Genomic DNA, 19084 nt, shown 5'->3' with positions numbered 1-19084 from the left:
TGAGACAGTTACTGTAACTGCTTGGTGAGCATCTGGAAGTAACATGAATAATGATGATAATAATAATGACCTCACAGGATGTGTAATTTGGGGATTAAAGAACATTTACAAGCTTATTGTGTCATAGTTAATGATAAGGTGCCAAGTTTTCTTGCCACCACCCTTTGCAGTGGTATTTCCTGCTTGGATCAGAGAACTAATTATAGTAAATGGTGCCCTTTTAAAGAACTCACCCCATTGTAAAGCATATGCTGGCATAAAGATAAACTGTTTTAGTGTTGTTTTTCAGATACAGTTTATTAATGTTATTTTGCATTTGTATTAAAAATCTGTATAATGTAATCATTTAGTGTTTATTTTATTGTGTGTACCTTCTACTCAGAGGGTTGGCATTATTGTTCCTAACAGTGACGGATACAAGCAGATCATGCCTTATGACCTCTACCATCCCCTTCCTCGGTACGTAAATCAATCATCCTGATGTTAGAATTAGCAAATTAGTCTTCTGCTGCTTATCTATATTTAAAGATATACATAGAGAAATTCTGTGTTTTTAAGATGGTAGATGGTATATTTTGCAATCCATTCTGAATTCTGCTTTTGAATAATACTAGCCTGTTCAGACTGTAAGCTTATCGTTCAAAAACTATTTTAAGGTAGAATCATATTACACTGGAGCGAACACGGTAATTCACTGTGATTAGATAGTGTACGGGTTTCTGTTATGTCTTGCTTTCTCTCCCTTTGTCCTTTTCTATTTTTCCTCTCAGTAGGACCCTAGTCATTAAAGCACTGTTGCTAACTATTAAGCAAACACTGCCTAAAGTATTATTGCACTACCACTAACATGGACTTCCAGATGTGATGTTATTCTGCATATGGGCTTTAAATGTCCACTTTTTATTTCAAAGAAATTGTAATTAAGCACAAAAGGCAATTTTTTATATTCTTCTTATTCAGAACATTTTGGGGGCTGTTTTTTCTAAACAAAATCCAATGTGCTGCATTGCTTTTTAAAAGTACAGTACTTTTTTTTTTTTTTTTTTTTTTTTTGAGACGGAGTTTCGCTCTTGCTACCCAGGCTGGAGTGCAATGGCGCGATCTCGGCTCACTGCAACCTCCGCCTCCTGGGTTCAGGCAATTCTCCTGCCTCGGCCTCCTGAGTAGCTGGAATTACAGGCACCCGCCACCATGCCCAGCTAATGTTTTGTATTTTTAGTAGAGACGGGGTTTCACCATGTTGACCAGGATGGTCTCGATCTCTTGACCTCGTAATCCACCCGCCTCGGCCTCCCAAAGTGCTGGGATTACAGGCTTGAGCCACCGCGCCCGGCCAAAAGTACAGTACTTTTAAAAACTTCTAAAAATCATGAAAGTAAGCCAAGAACTTTTAAAAGAAATTGTTCTCTTTATAATATATTCATATGAAAACTGGAGAAGCTAAAAAATGTACTAGCTACTGAGTGTATCGCCTGCCGCATTGGAAACAGCTCCACAGATAGCAGAAATTAGAACTGGGATTGAAGTAGACCTATGCTCTATTTTTTTTGCTTATTTGGCCCTTGTGGGAATCAGCTGCTATTTAGAACTAAAGGTTTAAATCTGATCATAATTGTTTGGAGTAATCTACAATAGCCTGCTCCATTCAAACTAAACCAAACCCAGAAAATAATTTTATTTTGAGCTGTAAAAGTTTAATGGAAAAATCTCCAAATACCTAATGAATTAGAATCCAGATGGAGGTCCCTCAAAGTCATCTAGTGCAGCTCCCCATTGATGCTTCATTCTCCCATTCCTTCCCCAACAATCACAACCATAGACCACAGAAACGTTAACATATGTATTTATACGAATATGCATTCATCTGTTCAATGCATACATATTTGCCCATCTATCAATGTTTATAAAATACATATATACAAATGAAAGTTGTCATCCAGTGTCTACTTAAATATGTCTAGTGACTGGCTTTCACCTAATGATCACATATAGGAAACGAATTTGACTTGTACTAGATATACTTGTTGATTTTCTTGTTATTTTAAATTATTTCGCTATGTGGCTATGTCATTAGTCAGCTCCCTCCTACTTTCCTGTGACTATAGTGATAAAGACAATAAATGGCTTTAGAATGTTCCTGATGTATTATTTTTCTGGTTGAATTCAGAACTCTTGTCCTTGAAAAGAATTTAATTAAAATACCAAAAGATTAATTTAACTGAACCAAGAGTTCATTTGGTTTCAATTTCTGTATCTGTAAAATAAATGTTCGTAGAATATATGTATCTGTTTGTATGAAAGCCATACATTTCATTATTTCAAGATAAAGGTAGAGTTGGACATCAGGAGTAAGCAACATCAAGTGTATGTTTTTCCTGGAATGGCAATTCCTAGATTGCTGTTTTATCTGTGATCTCTGTTGTTTATCTTTCTCTGTCATAACTAATACCTATATTAAGTTAAAATTGATTTCTTATAGATTGGGATTTTCCCCAAATGCCCAAATTCCAATGGAATATTAAAATGATCCTCCTGGGTGTTTGTACTTTGTCCTTGTGTACACTCTTGGCATATCCGTATATCACATTTTTTAACCCCTGTATGTCTAACACTGAACTAGTTCTAAAGTTATATATTCAGCTCTATTGACAAAATCTTAGTAAATGGAAGCTATTTCTACAACTACGTTTTCATTCATAAGAAGAATGGAGGCTCAAAAATGGTTCTCAAATGGCAGCTGCCCACTGATCAAGGCAATTTAAATTATTTAAATGGGGTTAAGAACACAAGTATAGGTATAAAACAATGAATATATTTTTAGCTTATTCTTTCCTGCTTTCAGTCTTTGACTATAACACATATCCAGATGTAATATGAGAATGTAGTCTGAATAATTATCTTGATTTATAATTAATATATGCCACTCTGCTGCATCCTGCTTAATTTGAGAATTTCTTAAACACACTGTGTGTTTAAAAAAATTAAAAACCAAAAGAGTTTAAATGATCATAAATTTATTCAGTGTTCTCCAGGATAAGACTCTTGGATATGTCATTTTTATTCTGAGCACTTACCTGATTACCATCTTCAGATCTCCTGACATGCTCTCTCTCAGCTTTTGTTACGCTTTCTTTAAAACACACAGACATGTTTTGCTTCAAGATTCCACATAACCCTATGCTTATATAAGGATTCACATGATAATTTTCTACACATATAACTGTAGCTGTATGCTGGAACCATAGTATACATTTTTGGAATAATATTAGCCTCATTTGTCTTTCTATGATCACTGATATTGAAAAAGATACTTATTGCTATTTGTGAAATTCTACTATAGTTAGGTCCAAGTGCTGAGACAGAAATTAATCACTCTCCCTTTAATAGGGTCAAGCTTAGGAATTTTAGAGTACCAATTAGAAACTGTGCTCTTTTATGGCATCTTAATATTCTAAGTGATTAAATGTACATTTAAAAACATATTCCTACTTCACTGTCAGATCAAATCTATTGTGAATACATACTTATGTATTCAACCCAACTTTAATCTGAATCAGGCCTGTTATTCACCTCCAGAAGGAAGCCCTCCAGAGATTTACGTGGAGACTAAGGAGAATTGGTCTTACCCATTGGGAAGAGAAACTCTCTACAGAACTACTTTATTCTCTTGAAAGAGATCAGAAAGTCTCCCAAGGGCCAAACAGAGGGCCTCAGTTTCCCCATAATGACATTTTCTTACATATCTCCGGGGGAAATACACATAGGAAAATATTATATTTGGCAGCACGTCTTGACTTTTGGCAGTGGAGATAACAGTTGCTCCCTAAACTTGAACAATGCAGAGAAAATGTGAAGGAAAGCCCTTTGTAACTAGAAAAAAACACATGATTCAGGCTCATGCAGAAGAGAAATCAAGCTCACAATGTACACAGAAACCTGCTTACAGAATAATTAATGTCTCAATGGTGTGCCTCTGCAATATTTAAAAATTTTAACTATTCAAATGGATCAACTCGGTGACATTTTGTTTCATTAAAATTATATCTCTCATAATTCTAAGAGAAATCTTAAATCTCCTTAGCAATTCTCATCAATAAGCAGAATATATGCAAAAAAGAGAAGCTCAACTCACTCAGTCCCCATGTTTCTGTTTTTAGAAATTCTACGTTCTCTAAATCTACAGGAGGAGAGAAAAGAATATGGCAAAGATATCTCTCTGCATCTGGGACCTAATGCTTCAGAGCTGTGTAAAGCTCTGAAAACTAAAATCAGTGGAAGTCTCTTAAATATTATTGACAATATTGTTATTTTCTACCTTACTTAATTATATGTCTAGATTCAGATGCCATTAGCCTTCCAACCAAAACCAAACCTCTTCACAGTTCCAAGAGTTCTTTACTGGAGGAACTCTAACTACCAGTATCCCGCAACATTTAGGGAATACGTAGATAAACACTTTGGCTCCTCAGCTTAATGATAGTACAGTTTGAACATCAGAATTGTGCTGAATCTACGTAGCCCCAAAGCTGATGATTGCAGAAGCAAAGGAGAGAGCGTTTTGTTTACCTGTCTTTTATGAGCTTCTCCTCATAATATGTTCTTTAAAAAAAAATAAGTGTTACATTGAAAATAATAAGTATCAGCAGGTGCAAACTATTAGTGTTAACTGATTATACAACTTTAGTCTTGTGATGGATACTTAATGGTTTAATGAAAATAAATTTTATATATATGTACCTTGAAACTATGGGAGAAGGGCAGAACTATATCCTACATCTTCTGAGTAGGTTGCAGACAGCACAGACATCTTTATGGACAGCTCTCAAAACTGTAATGGCTTACATTTGTGTAGAGCATCACAGTTTACAGAGCCCTTTTGCCAACATTGAATCCTTGTCTCTTGCTCTTCAGATTTCAGGCAATAGATGGCTTTTGGTTCTCTGCACCTTAGCCTCTCAGAACCTGATTATACCAATAGGCACGGGAAATGGGTTGGTCGACTGGTCACTGAGGAGGCTTAGCAATGTGCCTGTCTGCCCTGATGACTCCCCTTGCTTCTGTAGGTGGGAGGCCACCCCATGGACCGCGTGCTCCTCCTCGTGTGGGGGGGGGCATCCAGAGCCGGGCAGTTTCCTGTGTGGAGGAGGACATCCAGGGGCATGTCACTTCAGTGGAAGAGTGGAAATGCATGTACACCCCTAAGATGCCCATCGCGCAGCCCTGCAACATTTTTGACTGCCCTAAATGGCTGGCACAGGAGTGGTCTCCGGTAACTGTGCCTTCTTTCTTTGTTCATTAGGAGAGTAAGTCCACTCTTCCCTCTCATCATCATGGCCCCTCCGGGTTCCCTGTGCAGCTCCACACTCTTCTTGAGGTGTCTAGAAGCCTACCAGCTTAGCTCCTGGAGTAGGAATGCCCCAAATCCAGCATGACCAAAAGTAAATGATGTTTTTTTTAAAATGTCTTTCTTCAAGTTTCTTCAAGAAGCCTCTATTGTTCCCCAGATAATGTTCCCTCAAATGGCAAGGGGAAGCAAGTGCCTTTCAAGGGTAATTGAGGCTGAATGACTGATTCTGAGTCTGTGAAAGCTGCTTTGATGATAGAGCTCAGTAGAGCAGAAGTTTGATTTCATTTTTTATGTATTATGCTTTGTATCCAAAATAGTCTAAGTGGATTAATATTAAAACTGTGTATATGAGTCATTGGAGGAGGGGGGAAGATGAAATGAGAGTAGCACAAAAATTAAAATTGGAATGAAATAAGATAATTAAAACAAAAAAAATTATAGATGTTAGGAAACCTGTTTTAATTAAACATAAAATGTCATTCAGGGTTTCCTGACTGCTAATGCAGAAAAGACAATGGCAAAGGAAATAGATCAAATAAACCATCGTGCCCTCAGCCTCAGAAATGACAAAAGCCTCTTCACTGAGCCCCATGGCTTTGTGGCAGCAGATTAGAGCTGTGACATTTTCTACATCTAGACATGCTACCAGACATGGAGAACCATGAGAGGTGCAATCTACATCAGGCATCTGGTCACTGAATCTGTTCTTTGAAATGTTATTTTTGCCTTTCAATGTAGTCAACTAGATTGACAATGCTGCGATGTAATTTAGCTGTAATCCCAGTTTCAATATTTTAATATCCATGTGGGGGTATTTCCCATATTTTTGGAAGTAGCAGTCATTAGCAAAGTAGCTAAATGAAATGCAGTGTTGGTAATCAAAATTAAGCACGCTCTACAGTCTCTTTTCTCCTTTCTTCTTTTGGGTGCTTGGTTTGAGACTTTGCACAGAGTGGGTACTTAAAGATTACTGACCGATTAATCCAAAGCTGTAGAATTGAAAGTGATTTAATTTTTCAGCAAGCTTCACATCAAATAGCCAAATAGAACAAAGATCCCATGACTGGTAAGAAGTGGTATAAATTTACCAGGAGTCCTCATGTGGGAAAAAAAAAAAAAAAAGAAATCTTAGATTAAAAGTTGTAGGTGGGAAGTGAAGAAAAGTAAACAAGTCTTTGCCTACGAGTCTCCTCTCTCTTGCAATCTCTTTCCAGTGCACGGTGACATGTGGCCATGGCCTCAGATACCGTGTGGTCCTCTGCATTGACCATCGAGGGATGCACACAGGAGGCTGTAGCCCAAAAACAAAGCCCCACATAAAAGAGGAATGCATCATCCCCACTCCCTGCTATAAGCCTAAAGGTAACTTGACAGATGCTCTATTACCAGTCTGTTCATTGTTGTGTGTCCTCAGTGCTGTTTTAAACTCCATGGAATATTTTTAAGTATCCCAAGTATTCTTAGTAAGAATTCTTCATAACTTAAACTCTACTAAAGGAGCTTGATCCTTTTAAAGAATCTTTCAAATGGTTTTGATTGCAAAATTGTATTAAGCACTACATGTAGAAATCTATTTATATAATTATCTTCCAAGTCATAAAGTTGTTTGAGGACTACTGCTGGAGAATACAGATGTAACTGCTTAAAGGGAGACCAGCTATTCTAGAAATATGTTTGATTTACTATCCACATTTCTTGCTTTGAAAAACAAGGGAGTGAACATAAGAATGTCCCTTTTGCTAGGACTGAAGTACATTAAGTCACATACTTATAAATTGATGAAACAGAAAACTTTCGCTTTTTATATTGAAAATTAAAACATTACTATGAGACTGAATTCCAGAACTGAATTTAAAATATATCAGAATTTAATAGATTTTGCAATGATTTATAAAAAAGAAATTTTAGGAAAGTGTAGATCTAAGTAGTTAGTAAGCCAGACTTCTTATAAATCTCAGATTAGGAAGAATACGAATTTGATTTCTGTACAAGCATTGTTACTTGTCTGTGTCGATGGAATAGAAAAATCTAAAGTCACAAACCATTCAGAAGTAAAGAACTCTTTATTATAAACCTCCTTTCATTTTTAATATGAAATATGGCTCCCATTTCTTTATTTCTTTAAGCCATTAAATTTCTCTGAAAATCAGTCACAGTGTAGCTCTTTATTATACTGTAAGTGGCCTTAATAGCAACTGAATGGCATCATAAAGTCTAAATTAATGATATAAAAGGAAACCAAGTAAAACAGAAATCCAGATTAATTTTAATAAATGTACCTTTCTTGAAGCCTTGGTTTCTTCCTCTGTAAAGTGGGATTAATTGTAGTATCTAAATCAGAGAACATGTGAAGGTTAAATGAGATATAACATAAACAGTGTTGTTGACCTGCTGCCTGGAATACAGTAACTTCCAACTATAGTAAGTTACTTGTAACTCCTGTCATTAGCATTCTCAACTAGAGGAGGAGGTTGTCAACAGGTGCATCTGACAGGATTTAGTTCAAAACAACAAAGTATTTCAAGACTACTGTTAGAGCCAAACTGAATGCTTCCTCACTGAAAGACAGAGAGCTAACTTACACCATCAGAGACAGCTTCATTTACTGTCTTTTTTTTTTTTTTTTTTGAGACGAAGCCTCTGTCACCCAGGCTGGAGTGCAGTGGCACCATCTTGGCTCACTGCAACCTCTGCCTCTCGGGTCCTAGCAATTCTCCTGCCACAGCCTCCTGAGTAGCTGGGACTACAGGCACACGCCGCCATACTTGGCTAATTTTTTGTATTTGTTTTAGTAGAGACAGGGTTTCATTGTGTTGCCTGGGCTGGTCTCAAACTCCTGAGCTCAGGCAATCCACCCGCCTCGGCCTCCCGAAGTGCTAGAATTAGAGGCGTGAGCCACCGCACCCGGCTGACTGAGTCATTTACTGGGGTAGATGGAGGAGTTGTAAAATGATGTATGTATAGGTACTGTGCTGCTGTTTTCAAAGGTTAGCAAATCCTTTTGGCTTTGGCGGTTTTACATTTCTTACTTGCCTTGTTTTTTGACTATAAACAATTGCTGCACATAGAGAACAGGAAGTGATGGCCCTAACTTAAAATCGTCAATTGTTTATTAGCTTTATCTTCAAGCCACTTCAGAGAAAGAAAAGCAGTTTACGGTTAACTATCAAGAATAAAATCTTGATTTTCACAACTAAGGAGTGAGCCTGGCTCTCTACACATTATTAAAATACCATATAATTCTATGTTGCATATGTATATAGACATACTTCTTTCATCTTTGCAATTATATGTTATAAAATGGTGATAGAGCATCATTGGCTCATACTATAAAGGCAAATATGCCCATAAATGAACCTAATAAATATGCTAGAATGGGAATCTTGGCAGTTACTTCTGTGGGAGCAGTTATAACCTCCCTCTTCATTTTTCTGCACAACTTTTTTCCCAGGAGGTAACTAGAAAGCTTGTTCTGAATTGCTTGGCCAAAGCTAGACAAATAGGTGCAATAAGTCAGATTATGGGTTATGAACCTCACTTGCACATATTCCAATTGTCAGCGAGCCTTGGGGTAGTATTGAATGAGTCAGATATCTAAAGCAATGTTTTGTGAATTTCAGAGTGACAGAGTTTGTTTTTGTCAATGTGACATAGATCACACCTAGCTAAAAGGCAAAAAAGAAAGAATTTATTAAAGTATCACAATAGAATTTATTGTACTTTGTTTTCCAAAGTAAATGCTGCTCTATCTTTTCAAGAGGAAATAGTGAAAAGATACTTGGATGATTCTTTATATGCATATTGAGCTAGTGCTCCTACACTTACAACTTTCATAATCATCAGACTTCCCTTTGCTCTTCATCATAATAAAGAGGAAACTAGTATTATTAAACATTTTTAAATTTGATTTTATTTTTCTTGATATAACCACCATCAGAGGCAGCGATTTACCTAAAAACTTATTATTCGTGTTGGTCAACATGGTAACTTCTTGGTGAGGAGAAAAAGGAATTTTCCTAAAATCCCAGATTGGTTCTAACCTCTTCTCTTATATGTGCATGAATTCTGAATTCTCAGAGAAACTTCCAGTTGAGGCCAAGTTGCCATGGTTCAAACAAGCTCAAGAGCTAGAAGAAGGAGCTGCTGTGTCAGAGGAGCCCTCGTAAGTTTTCAAAGCACAAGTTGTTCTACATTTGAAACCACTTTGTTTAAAGAAAGCAATGTCTCACTAGTTGTGGCTTTCATGGGTTCTGAACTAAGCGTAATCATCTCACCAAAGGAGGCTTTTTGGCTCTTGAATTAGAGATTGATGAGTTTCCAAAAGTGTTTGTCACAACTGATGGTTGCATTGTAAATACTTCTATTTTGCCTAGAGTAAGAAAATGAACGTGTATTGCTTACCCTCTTCTCCGAAATCTGACCTCCTGTCTTCTCTTGGCAAGGGGCCAAAGGTGAGAAGGCCCAGGCTATGGCTGATGATGTAACATAGATTTGATGGAAAAGCCTGAGCCGCCTTTCACACTCTCCCAGCTTTGCAATATAGTCACTCACAAAAATTAAAGAGTAAGTAAAGTATTCCTGAGGGCAAAAGAGGTTCATTAACTTCTCTTTTCCCTTTCTTCCTGGGATCCGTATTAGGGGTGGACCTAGGTCTTTACCCTACTTGATCATTTCCCAAGTCTCAATTTTATCAAGGCCATGGAATCTATAAAACCACGAGGCCCAGATTTGCCAGATGCTTCAGAAGAGGAAACAAAGAGGAGAGACAAAAGTGGATTAATTGGTTGATTGATTGACTGATAAGTATATGTATTGATTTCATTAGAAAACATTGATAGGCAGAGCTGCTACATCACTTTTATAAATGAGGAAATGCAAAAAAAAAAAAAAAGAAAAAGAAAAATTTCGTCTGTGACCCAAGAAATTTCTCAGGTTGAAAATTTTCTAGATTAATTCATTTAATGTAAGTTCTAGGCTCTGTGCTATTCACTGGCACTTAAGATATGTCACCCATCCTCCAGGTGTTCAGGTGTTCATAGCAGAGCACATAGGATATACAATGGTTTCCAAATTTTACTGGAGATATAAATTGACATTGCAGTTTATTCACATGTGATTTAGAATTTTCTCAGATTCATCCTGTTTGAACCAGAATGTGATGTGGTTTGGCAGAACACAATTGTGTTCTGAGTGGGCAAGAAATCCAAAGGACAGATTTGTACAATAGCCAAAGGTCATTTGTAAAGAAATGATATTCTGTCATTTGATTTCACACACACAAAAAGATGCAGACATTAGAAAAGACTTTTTTTTCTCTTTTATTTTTTGAGACAGGGTCTCACTCTGTCGCCCAGGCAGGGGTGCAGTGGTGCAGTCATCACTCGCTTCAGCTTCGGCCTGCCAGGCTCAATGCATTCTCCCACCTCAGCCTACCAAGTAGCTGGGCCTATAGGCGCAGGCCACCACACCCAGCTAAGTTTTTAATTTTTTTGTAGAGATGGAGTTTCTCTATGTCTCCTGAACTCAAGCAATCCGCCCGCCTCAGCCTCCCAAAGTGCTGGGATTACAGTTGTGAGCTACCGCGCCTGGCCCAGGAAACACATATTTTTACTTAAAAGGACAATTATGCAAAACATAAATTATTTCTGTACTGTAAAGTTACTACAGCAACCATTTCGGCTTCTTTGAGGAAAAGCAACTAACCACTACGGAACTTTGGAGAAAAGGGAGTGATTGAAGATCACAATGTAACCTGTAAATGAATATATGAAGGCTTACAATTTTTTGCTTCTCCTCTGCCAGTACCTGATTTGACAGGCCTTCTTGTTGCTGAGGAGTAACTAGGCAGCTTTTTTTAGAGGAGCATGAATAACTTCTTGACCCAGTAAGGTCCTATTTAAGACATAGAAAGATGCTATAGAATTAGAGCTGGTGACTCCTTTTATATCCTGTTGATTTAAATCTATTTGAAGCCAGGTATGTATTGTTTTACCTAAATAAACTCTTTTTCCCTTGTACGCTGCATTTTGTCATATGAACTGAAGCATAATCCTATGTATAATATTGCATTCTGGCTAATAATTCTGTAATATTATTCTGAAATAATAATACAAGTTGAAAATAAATAGAAACATCTTCCATCGATAAACATCTTCCCATTATTAGATGCCTTTCAAATGAAAGCTATCAGTGGAGTTTAATGCATATCCAGAAGCACTACATAGACCATCGTCAACCATATTTTGTGATGAATGTTTTCTACTAAAGGTCCGATTAAGATGCATTATGTTTAACTTTAATCTTAATAAAATTCCTAAAGGAGTTAAACATAGTTTTAGCTATTGAAAGTAGAGCCATATATTAAACTATTAAATTTTATTCTTAGCGTAATGAAATTGCCATCTTGGCGTGATTCATCTGAATTGGAGTAGGTTGTAATTGGGGTGCTGGTGCAGGGTAAAGGAAATGTATACATTATGCTCAGAACAGTAATTACTTTTATACCAAAATGAAATAAATGAAGGCTGTAGAATAATGTAATGAAAGGTATATGGTTTCCACATTTTAATACACTTTGCGTGTTTAGTGTACTGCACCCTAAGAAAGGTCCTAAGTGTCACATTATTTTTTTTTAATCTATATTGATTTTGAATTTAAAAAACATAATGTTGCATGGTCTTAATCCCATCTTTTCTTAAACCACATAGACTGGTTTCTAAATGTATGTAACAACCTATAATTACTCTCCAAAGCATAATGAAAAAATGATCAACTGTCAGCAAGTCATTCCTTCCCCCTACCGAAGAGACTCACATTGCTTAAATTAAATGGCAATGTTTAGAAGCTGTTGCTGTCACTTCTGAACTGCTACAGCAAGGCAGGAACAGTGGTCCTGAACTATTATCTCTTGTTTGGGCTCCAGCTAACACTGGAGAGGTCTGTAGTTAAGCAGCAAGTATCATTTATTTCCCCATATGGAAAGTGAAAATATTATCACCAGCCTATCTCATTACAAAATAAATACGGGAAAATCACCAGATTAAAGTCTTCAGCATATGAAGATATCCTTGTTCAATGTTAGATACTTCTAGTAACCCCAAAATGTAAGGAAAAGATTGGTCAGCACTTAGGCCAAACATCTGTTGAGAAGCAACCACTTTAAGATGTTTAGAAGAAAATAATGACATGAGACTAAAAACTCAATTGCCAAGGAATAACTAAAACTTTATAGACCAGGAGAATATGCCAACAACCAACATTGTGGTTGCACTAAACACCACGCAGAAGATACAAATCCAGATATTAGTCTCATAGAACCACTGAAATAAATATGGAGATTGGCTCACATGGTGGTAATATATAGGTAGACTCATCATGTAAAGCTGAATCTTTAACTCAAAAATACTTCTACGTGTTGATTTTCTCCCTCAATAGCAGATTGGGTTATTAAGACACATTTGATTCATGTGGTAGAAAGGGAGTATTGTGGTGAATATATATATATATATTTTTGTTTGTTTGTTTGTTTGTTTGTTTTCTTAAACAGTTTCACTCTTGTCACCCAGGCTGGAGTGCAATGACATGCTCTCAGCTCACTACAATCTCTGCCTCCCAGGATCAAGCAATTCTCATGCCTCAGCCTCCTGAGTAGCTGGGATTACAGGCACCCACCACTATGCCCAGCTAATTTTTGTTATTTTTAGTAGAGACAAGGTTTTACCACGTTGGCCAGGCTGGTCTTGAACTTCTGACCTTGGGTGGTCCACCTGCCTTGGCCTCCAAAAGTGCTGGGATTACAGGCATGAACCACCACGCCCAGCCAAATATATTTTCTGGGTATGTACAACATGAGGAATTTAAGACCAGCCTGGGCAACATAGCAAGATCTCATCTCTACTAAAAATAAAAACACTTAGCCAGGCATGGTGGTGTGCACCTGTATTCACAGCTACTTAGGAGGCTGAGGCTGGAGGGTTGCTTGAGCCTGAGAGGTGGAGGTTACAGTGAGCTGAGATCACGCCACCAAACTCCAGCCTAGGCAACAGAGCATCTCAAAGAAAAAAAAACGTGTGTGTGTGTGTGTGCGTGTGTGTCTGTAATATATGTATATATGTGTATATATGTATATATGTATATCTATATATATACATATATGTGTGTTTTTTTCTTTGAGAAAAAAAATATTCTTACCTTTCTACCACATGAATCATGTATATGACTATGACCAAAAATGCATAATCTCCTGGGAATGCAGCCCAGCAAGTCTCAGCCTCATTTTACCCAACGCCTATTTGAGATGGAGTTGCTCTGGTGCAAATGCCTCTGACCATTAGAGGTATACTTCTACAATTACTAAGACTCTGGGAGAGTTGCATTTTTCTGAGGATAATAGCAGTGCCATGCTAGCACTAGAAAAGGGGGACCTGAAAAATACTGATAAAATTATCTTCTGTTAAGTTTCAAACTATGTTGTTTCAAATTGCTGCCAGCTGTTGAGAGTGTTGACAGAGTTAGGATACATCATTTAAATGCCAGATTGAGCTCATCTGTTTACTTCCATGGAAAAAATACATAGGAATAACTTTCTAGGTCTTTTTAGAAACTCACAAAAGTGTACTTTTATATGGTGAGGAATTGGAACTACAAAGTGGTAGTACGATTTTATTTGTTAATCAGGTGGAAGCTAAAGGAATTACTGACTGGCTTTCCATCTCTTATTTTTATGCCTTAGTTTTAGTCTTTGTTGAGATGTATACCTAAACATCACTATTACCTGACATGTATCAACCTGGCAAGTACATGGTGTGGCCCTTCTGACAGCTTAATTCCTTGAGGAGAAATGATACAATGGTGATCCCTAGGACATTTAAAGAAATTTTGTTTAAATTCTTTACGCATTCTAAACTGAGTGCATAGGAAGTCACTCAGCTTACCTTAAAAAGCCTGTTCTGACTTGGAACAGGAAAGAAATTGTTCATTTCCTTAACTCTTTCAGGCTACTATTAGGCCACCTAATGCCCTAGAAGGTATAATTTGCTAAAGGAGTCATGTTTAGAAAAAAAGGAAAAAAAATTATAATCTGGATGCTTTAGATGCTCTTCCTGATCTCTAAAACAAGGCATGTCAGGTGGACAAAGTGAGGACCAGTTGGGCACTTAGGGAAGCCAGGTTCTTCCAGATATATTTGAGTTGCCAGTAGTTCTTCAATGGCTCAGAGGAGGCAGTGGGATATGCCAGTTGCTTTGAATGCACTGTGGCCGACATAGCCATTTTGTCCAGACATTCCCTTGTTAAATAGCTGGGATTCACCAGGTGGAGAGCCTTAATTATGCCTTCTTTTCAGTGGTAGGATTGGATACTTCTTGTGCCCTGATCTTGCATTTTAAAAGATCTGGAGTTATTAGATTTTCAGTCAACAGCTTTGCATGGTTAGGAGACCATTTTTGTGCTTCAACATAATAGTCAGGGCTTAAATGTATTTCCATAAATAACCTTGGTGTGAACCATTACAAAAAAAAAAGAAGAAGAGGAAGAAATAAGTAGGCGAAAGGCAGCAGTAATATCTGGATGCCAGATGCCATCAGCTTAGCAATGGAATTGATTCAATAAGAAGCAAAGGGAAATTCCTGTCATGCATCTATGTGAACAGAACCCACAGGAATTAGGTACGTGAAGAAATGTCAGTAAGAGTCACCATGGTGATTCTGTAGTCATTAAACACCTTGTTTACCTTGTTGAAAATAGTATTTAAATATATGATATTTAAGCATATGTTTTAGTTAGTCCATATTTATACCCAGTAAGTAGTCTAAGAATGTTGATGACTTAACTCAGTGGTTAGGAATGTGAATCATATTTTTTTAAGTGGCTAGAAATGTTAATTGTGTGACATGTGTTTTTATATGCCTCCCCAAAATGTAGTGAACCAAACATCAGCAATGGGTCCATATAGTGTTGCTATTTATATTCTAAATATAAGGCACCTGAATTATATTCTTTTCATGACTCTTGGGCCACAGAAGAGTAACGGGGATTATCTTGTTTATATATAGAAACAGGTGAGATGATTCATGATTCTTAAGAAATCTAAGATCAAGAAATGTAAACACTGTTTGCAGAGTATTCCGTCAACAAAAAGAATGTTCAAGCAGGAAAGAGTTGAGCATTAGAATCATAAGATAAAAAAGCACTTAATTTTGAAAACTGGCATATGGTAGAGCTAAAGCCCCACGCTAGGCAGCATCGACCCTTACCCTGCAATAGTCTTCACCTTTCTCACTTCTTACACCTTACTTTCTGGCCTCCTCCCTATTCTCTGCAGCAGCAAAGTACTTAATATAAATTCTTGGGCTAATTCCATATTCTAGCTGACTTTAGAGAGCCACCTCCAAATGACAGAAGCTAAACTCACCTATAAATTGCCTGCCCCATGCCATGCCGTGGGCAGGTTTTGCAAAATTAACGGTAGTCTTTGCCCTCAAGAAACCTTTAGGGTATTCTTATCACAAGAGCAATAGGACTGTGACTGAAGTGTTGAGTACTGGCTGTCTATCCACAGACTGAACAAATGAGCTAGCTGTCTTTAAGAAATGCAATTTTGGGTATCATAGCATGAGAGTGTTACTGATTTAAAAAGGCGTTCAGGAGACTTATTGATTGAATTCCCAAATTCTCTACTAGCATATGTTAGAATTGCATCTACCTGTAAGATAAAATATCACATAGGCTACTATATGGTAATGCACAAATATAAGAAATAAATGATAAAAAAATATATAATATATGCATTTAAAGGGTTTGAGGGGAATGTTGATGTGACCCAAGGTTTGACAGATTATGATAAAACTGATTTGAATCTGGCTTTGATTCCAAAACTAGTACTTGGGGAAGGATATATGATCTTTTTACATAGCAAATGATCAGATATTTCATATCTTTATATGTGCCTTAGTTATTCCTACCTATATGTTAAAAACAGGCTATAGAAACCACAGATAATTTCCTAAAATTGATTTTTTTTTCAGATGTGTTAAGCTGCCAACTGTGTGGGTTGGTGAGGGGTGGGTCTTTGTATTTGTATGCCCTGACAAATATAGAATCCTGCTAGAATCAGAGTAAAAAGCAAGTTAATTTTTTATCATACCTCCATGCAGGACAGCTCTGCATAGTGGCTAAAGGTGTGAACCCCAGAGACAGAGAGCTTGTGTAAATCTTACCTTGGGAAAGTCATTTAAGCCCATATGCCTCCGTTTATCACCTGTGAAGTGAGGATGATGATAGGCTCTACCTCATAGGGTTCTTTTGAGGTTTAAGTTAGTCTATGTATGCAGGATGTCCTACATATATAAAAATTGTGGTTATGATTAGGCCTTTTCTAGCATCATTCATCTTTCTAGAAAACCTTTAAGGGAGTTAAGATGTCTAATAACCACTCATTACAAATGGAGAAATTGAGGTAGCTGTTGTATCTGTCTCATACATCTTGTATCCCATGGCATTTGAGAGAGAAAAACAATATTTAACTCAAAACTCAGCTAGTGGGTTCCCAGCTCACACCACCTTACTGCCTCTCCTCATCTACACTTCCACGGGTCTTTGAAGACTCACTTATGAGCACCATACTTTTAATTTAGCCCAGAGTTTATTCTAAGGGACAAATCTTTATTTAAATAAAAAGAGATTTATGAGGATGAGTAAGAAAAGTTCAGAAGTTGCCTGGGTAAAAAAGCATCTCTCTCCACTCTGAGTTAAATACACTTGATCTCCATACACAGAGACAGCAGAATCAATAATAAATTCAAGAGAGCAGACAGAGCCATTTTTATGTAGTCATTAGAAAAGCCTTGATTGCAAACCAAGAAGTTCTAAATTTATCAGCCCCTCCCTCTGTCACCACAGTTGCTCATTCTGTAGCTACTTTCAGAAAGCTAAATCTGAACTGTTGCTTAGCAGAGCCCTAGAGAGTGACAAAGACAAATTAATGGGATCCTCGTGTGCCAAAATAAAGTATGCACCCTGTCACCACCAATATATGTTAAGTCCATTAAGGTCAGTTTTAATGAACTGAACTTTTCATTGGAAGGCTTTGCCAAACTTGTTGAATTAAGGGAAAGAAACGTCACAAAATTACAAGATAAACTAATTTCATTCCATGTAAAGAAGAAATGGTACATGAAAAGTATTGAGTTTCCAGTATTTTAAATCTAAAGTCAGGGAAAATAATAAGCATTTATACTACATTCTAATATTAAGCTCAGAACTACAAATGCACTGATAGCATTGTAAGCTATGATAGCATGTGAGTCCCTGGGATGTGACCTTTTATGTAGACTATTTTAAAGGAAAAGCAAATTTTCAAATCACATTCTGTGCACTTAGGTCAGAAAAGCAAAGAGAAAGAAAGACAATCTGAAACAAGTGTCATATCCTCACTTTTCATTTGTGAAAAGAACAATTTGGCTTTATTTGTATCTGCTACATGTAGTAAGTAGTCTTTCTTCCTTTTTTCCCCAAATTTTGTACATGTTGAGTCTTAAAAAGTAGATAAAAAATGCAAAAGCTCTCCCTTGGGTTCTGTAACCTAGGAACCATTCCAAAATGCTCCAGAGCTTCAGTGTTGAGTAGCTGGTGGTATGATAAGGCAGTGTTTGACCAGAGACCTGTAAAAATTATTGAAGTCAGCCTCTGTCTCAAAGCTGCCCCTTAATTTTTTTATTCTACAAAATGACATTTTATTGATATTTCACTGAAGGGTGATAGACACAGAATTTCAGCTTACCTCAAGCTACATGACTACCTAACAACCCATCAAGATGAAATTAGGCCACTACATACCGCCAAGTATAGCTGTAAGAAATATAAATGAATAAGCCCACTATAGCTGCTCAGTTTAGGTATAGTAACTCTAACCTTTTCCTGCTGTAGGAGTTTTCTATGGGCTCTATAGCCTACAGCAGGGAAAAGTTTGTATTTCCTCATGCCAATGCCTAGAACAGAAAAGTGTGACTTAGTTTCTTAGACTCTTTTGGCTGTTTCTTTATCTAGCTTGGTTTCAGTCTTTGGGCCTAAGAATAAGCCACAGTACCAAGTCAATCATAACATTAACTCTTATCCTTCTGTTTATCAATCCATTTATTTATTTGAAAAACTATTTATTGAGCTCCTATTATATGAAGTTCTACCTTCAAATAGAGATTTGGTCTAGTGAGGGGACCAATTATTACATAAAGATTTGCATTGTGATTGTCAAAGACTGGTAACTGTTCTAAGAAAATGGAAAGATGCTCAAAGAGGTTAACAGAGGACCCATTAGGTCTGTGGGTCAGTGCATTAGTCTATTCTCACATTGTCTGAGACTTGGTAATCTATAAGTAAAAGAGTTTTCATTGACTCACAGTTCCACAGGCTATGCAGGAAGCATAGCTGGGAATGTCTCAGGAATCTTACAATCATGGCAGAAGGAGAAGGGGAAGCAGGCACATCTTACATGGCTGGACAAGGAGGAAGAGGACAAAGGAGGAAGTGCTACACAATTTTAAACAACCAGATCTCATGAGAACTCATTCATCATCATGAGAAAAGCAAGGGGGAAATCTGTTCCCATTATGTAATCACCTCTCCCAGGCCCCTCCTCCAATATTGGGAATTACAATTTGACAGGAGATTTGGGCAAGGACACAAATCTAAACCATATCATCCTGTCCCGGGGCCCTCCCAAATCTCATGCCCTTCTCACAT

At 37.2% G+C, this 19084-nt stretch overlaps 1 protein-coding gene across 1 annotated transcript in view; it reads left to right on the top strand.

The window, feature by feature from the left end:
• The window catches only part of ADAMTSL1 (ADAMTS like 1), a 423754-nt gene that overhangs the window by 189047 nt on the left and 215623 nt on the right, over positions 1–19084 (top strand). Inside the window, 5 exon segments of the mRNA XM_032300230.1 lie at positions 409–459; positions 5064–5103; positions 5105–5269; positions 6562–6709; positions 9425–9509. Of these exon segments, the coding sequence (XP_032156121.1) occupies positions 409–459; positions 5064–5103; positions 5105–5269; positions 6562–6709; positions 9425–9509 (489 nt within the window).

This window comes from Sapajus apella, unplaced genomic scaffold, assembly GCF_009761245.1.
Source record: "Sapajus apella isolate SASKATOON/1434 unplaced genomic scaffold, GSC_monkey_1.0 scaffold42, whole genome shotgun sequence".
NCBI lineage: Eukaryota > Metazoa > Chordata > Mammalia > Primates > Cebidae > Sapajus > Sapajus apella.
Note: the sequence above shows the minus strand (reverse complement) of the source record. Positions and strands in the feature narration are given on the sequence as shown.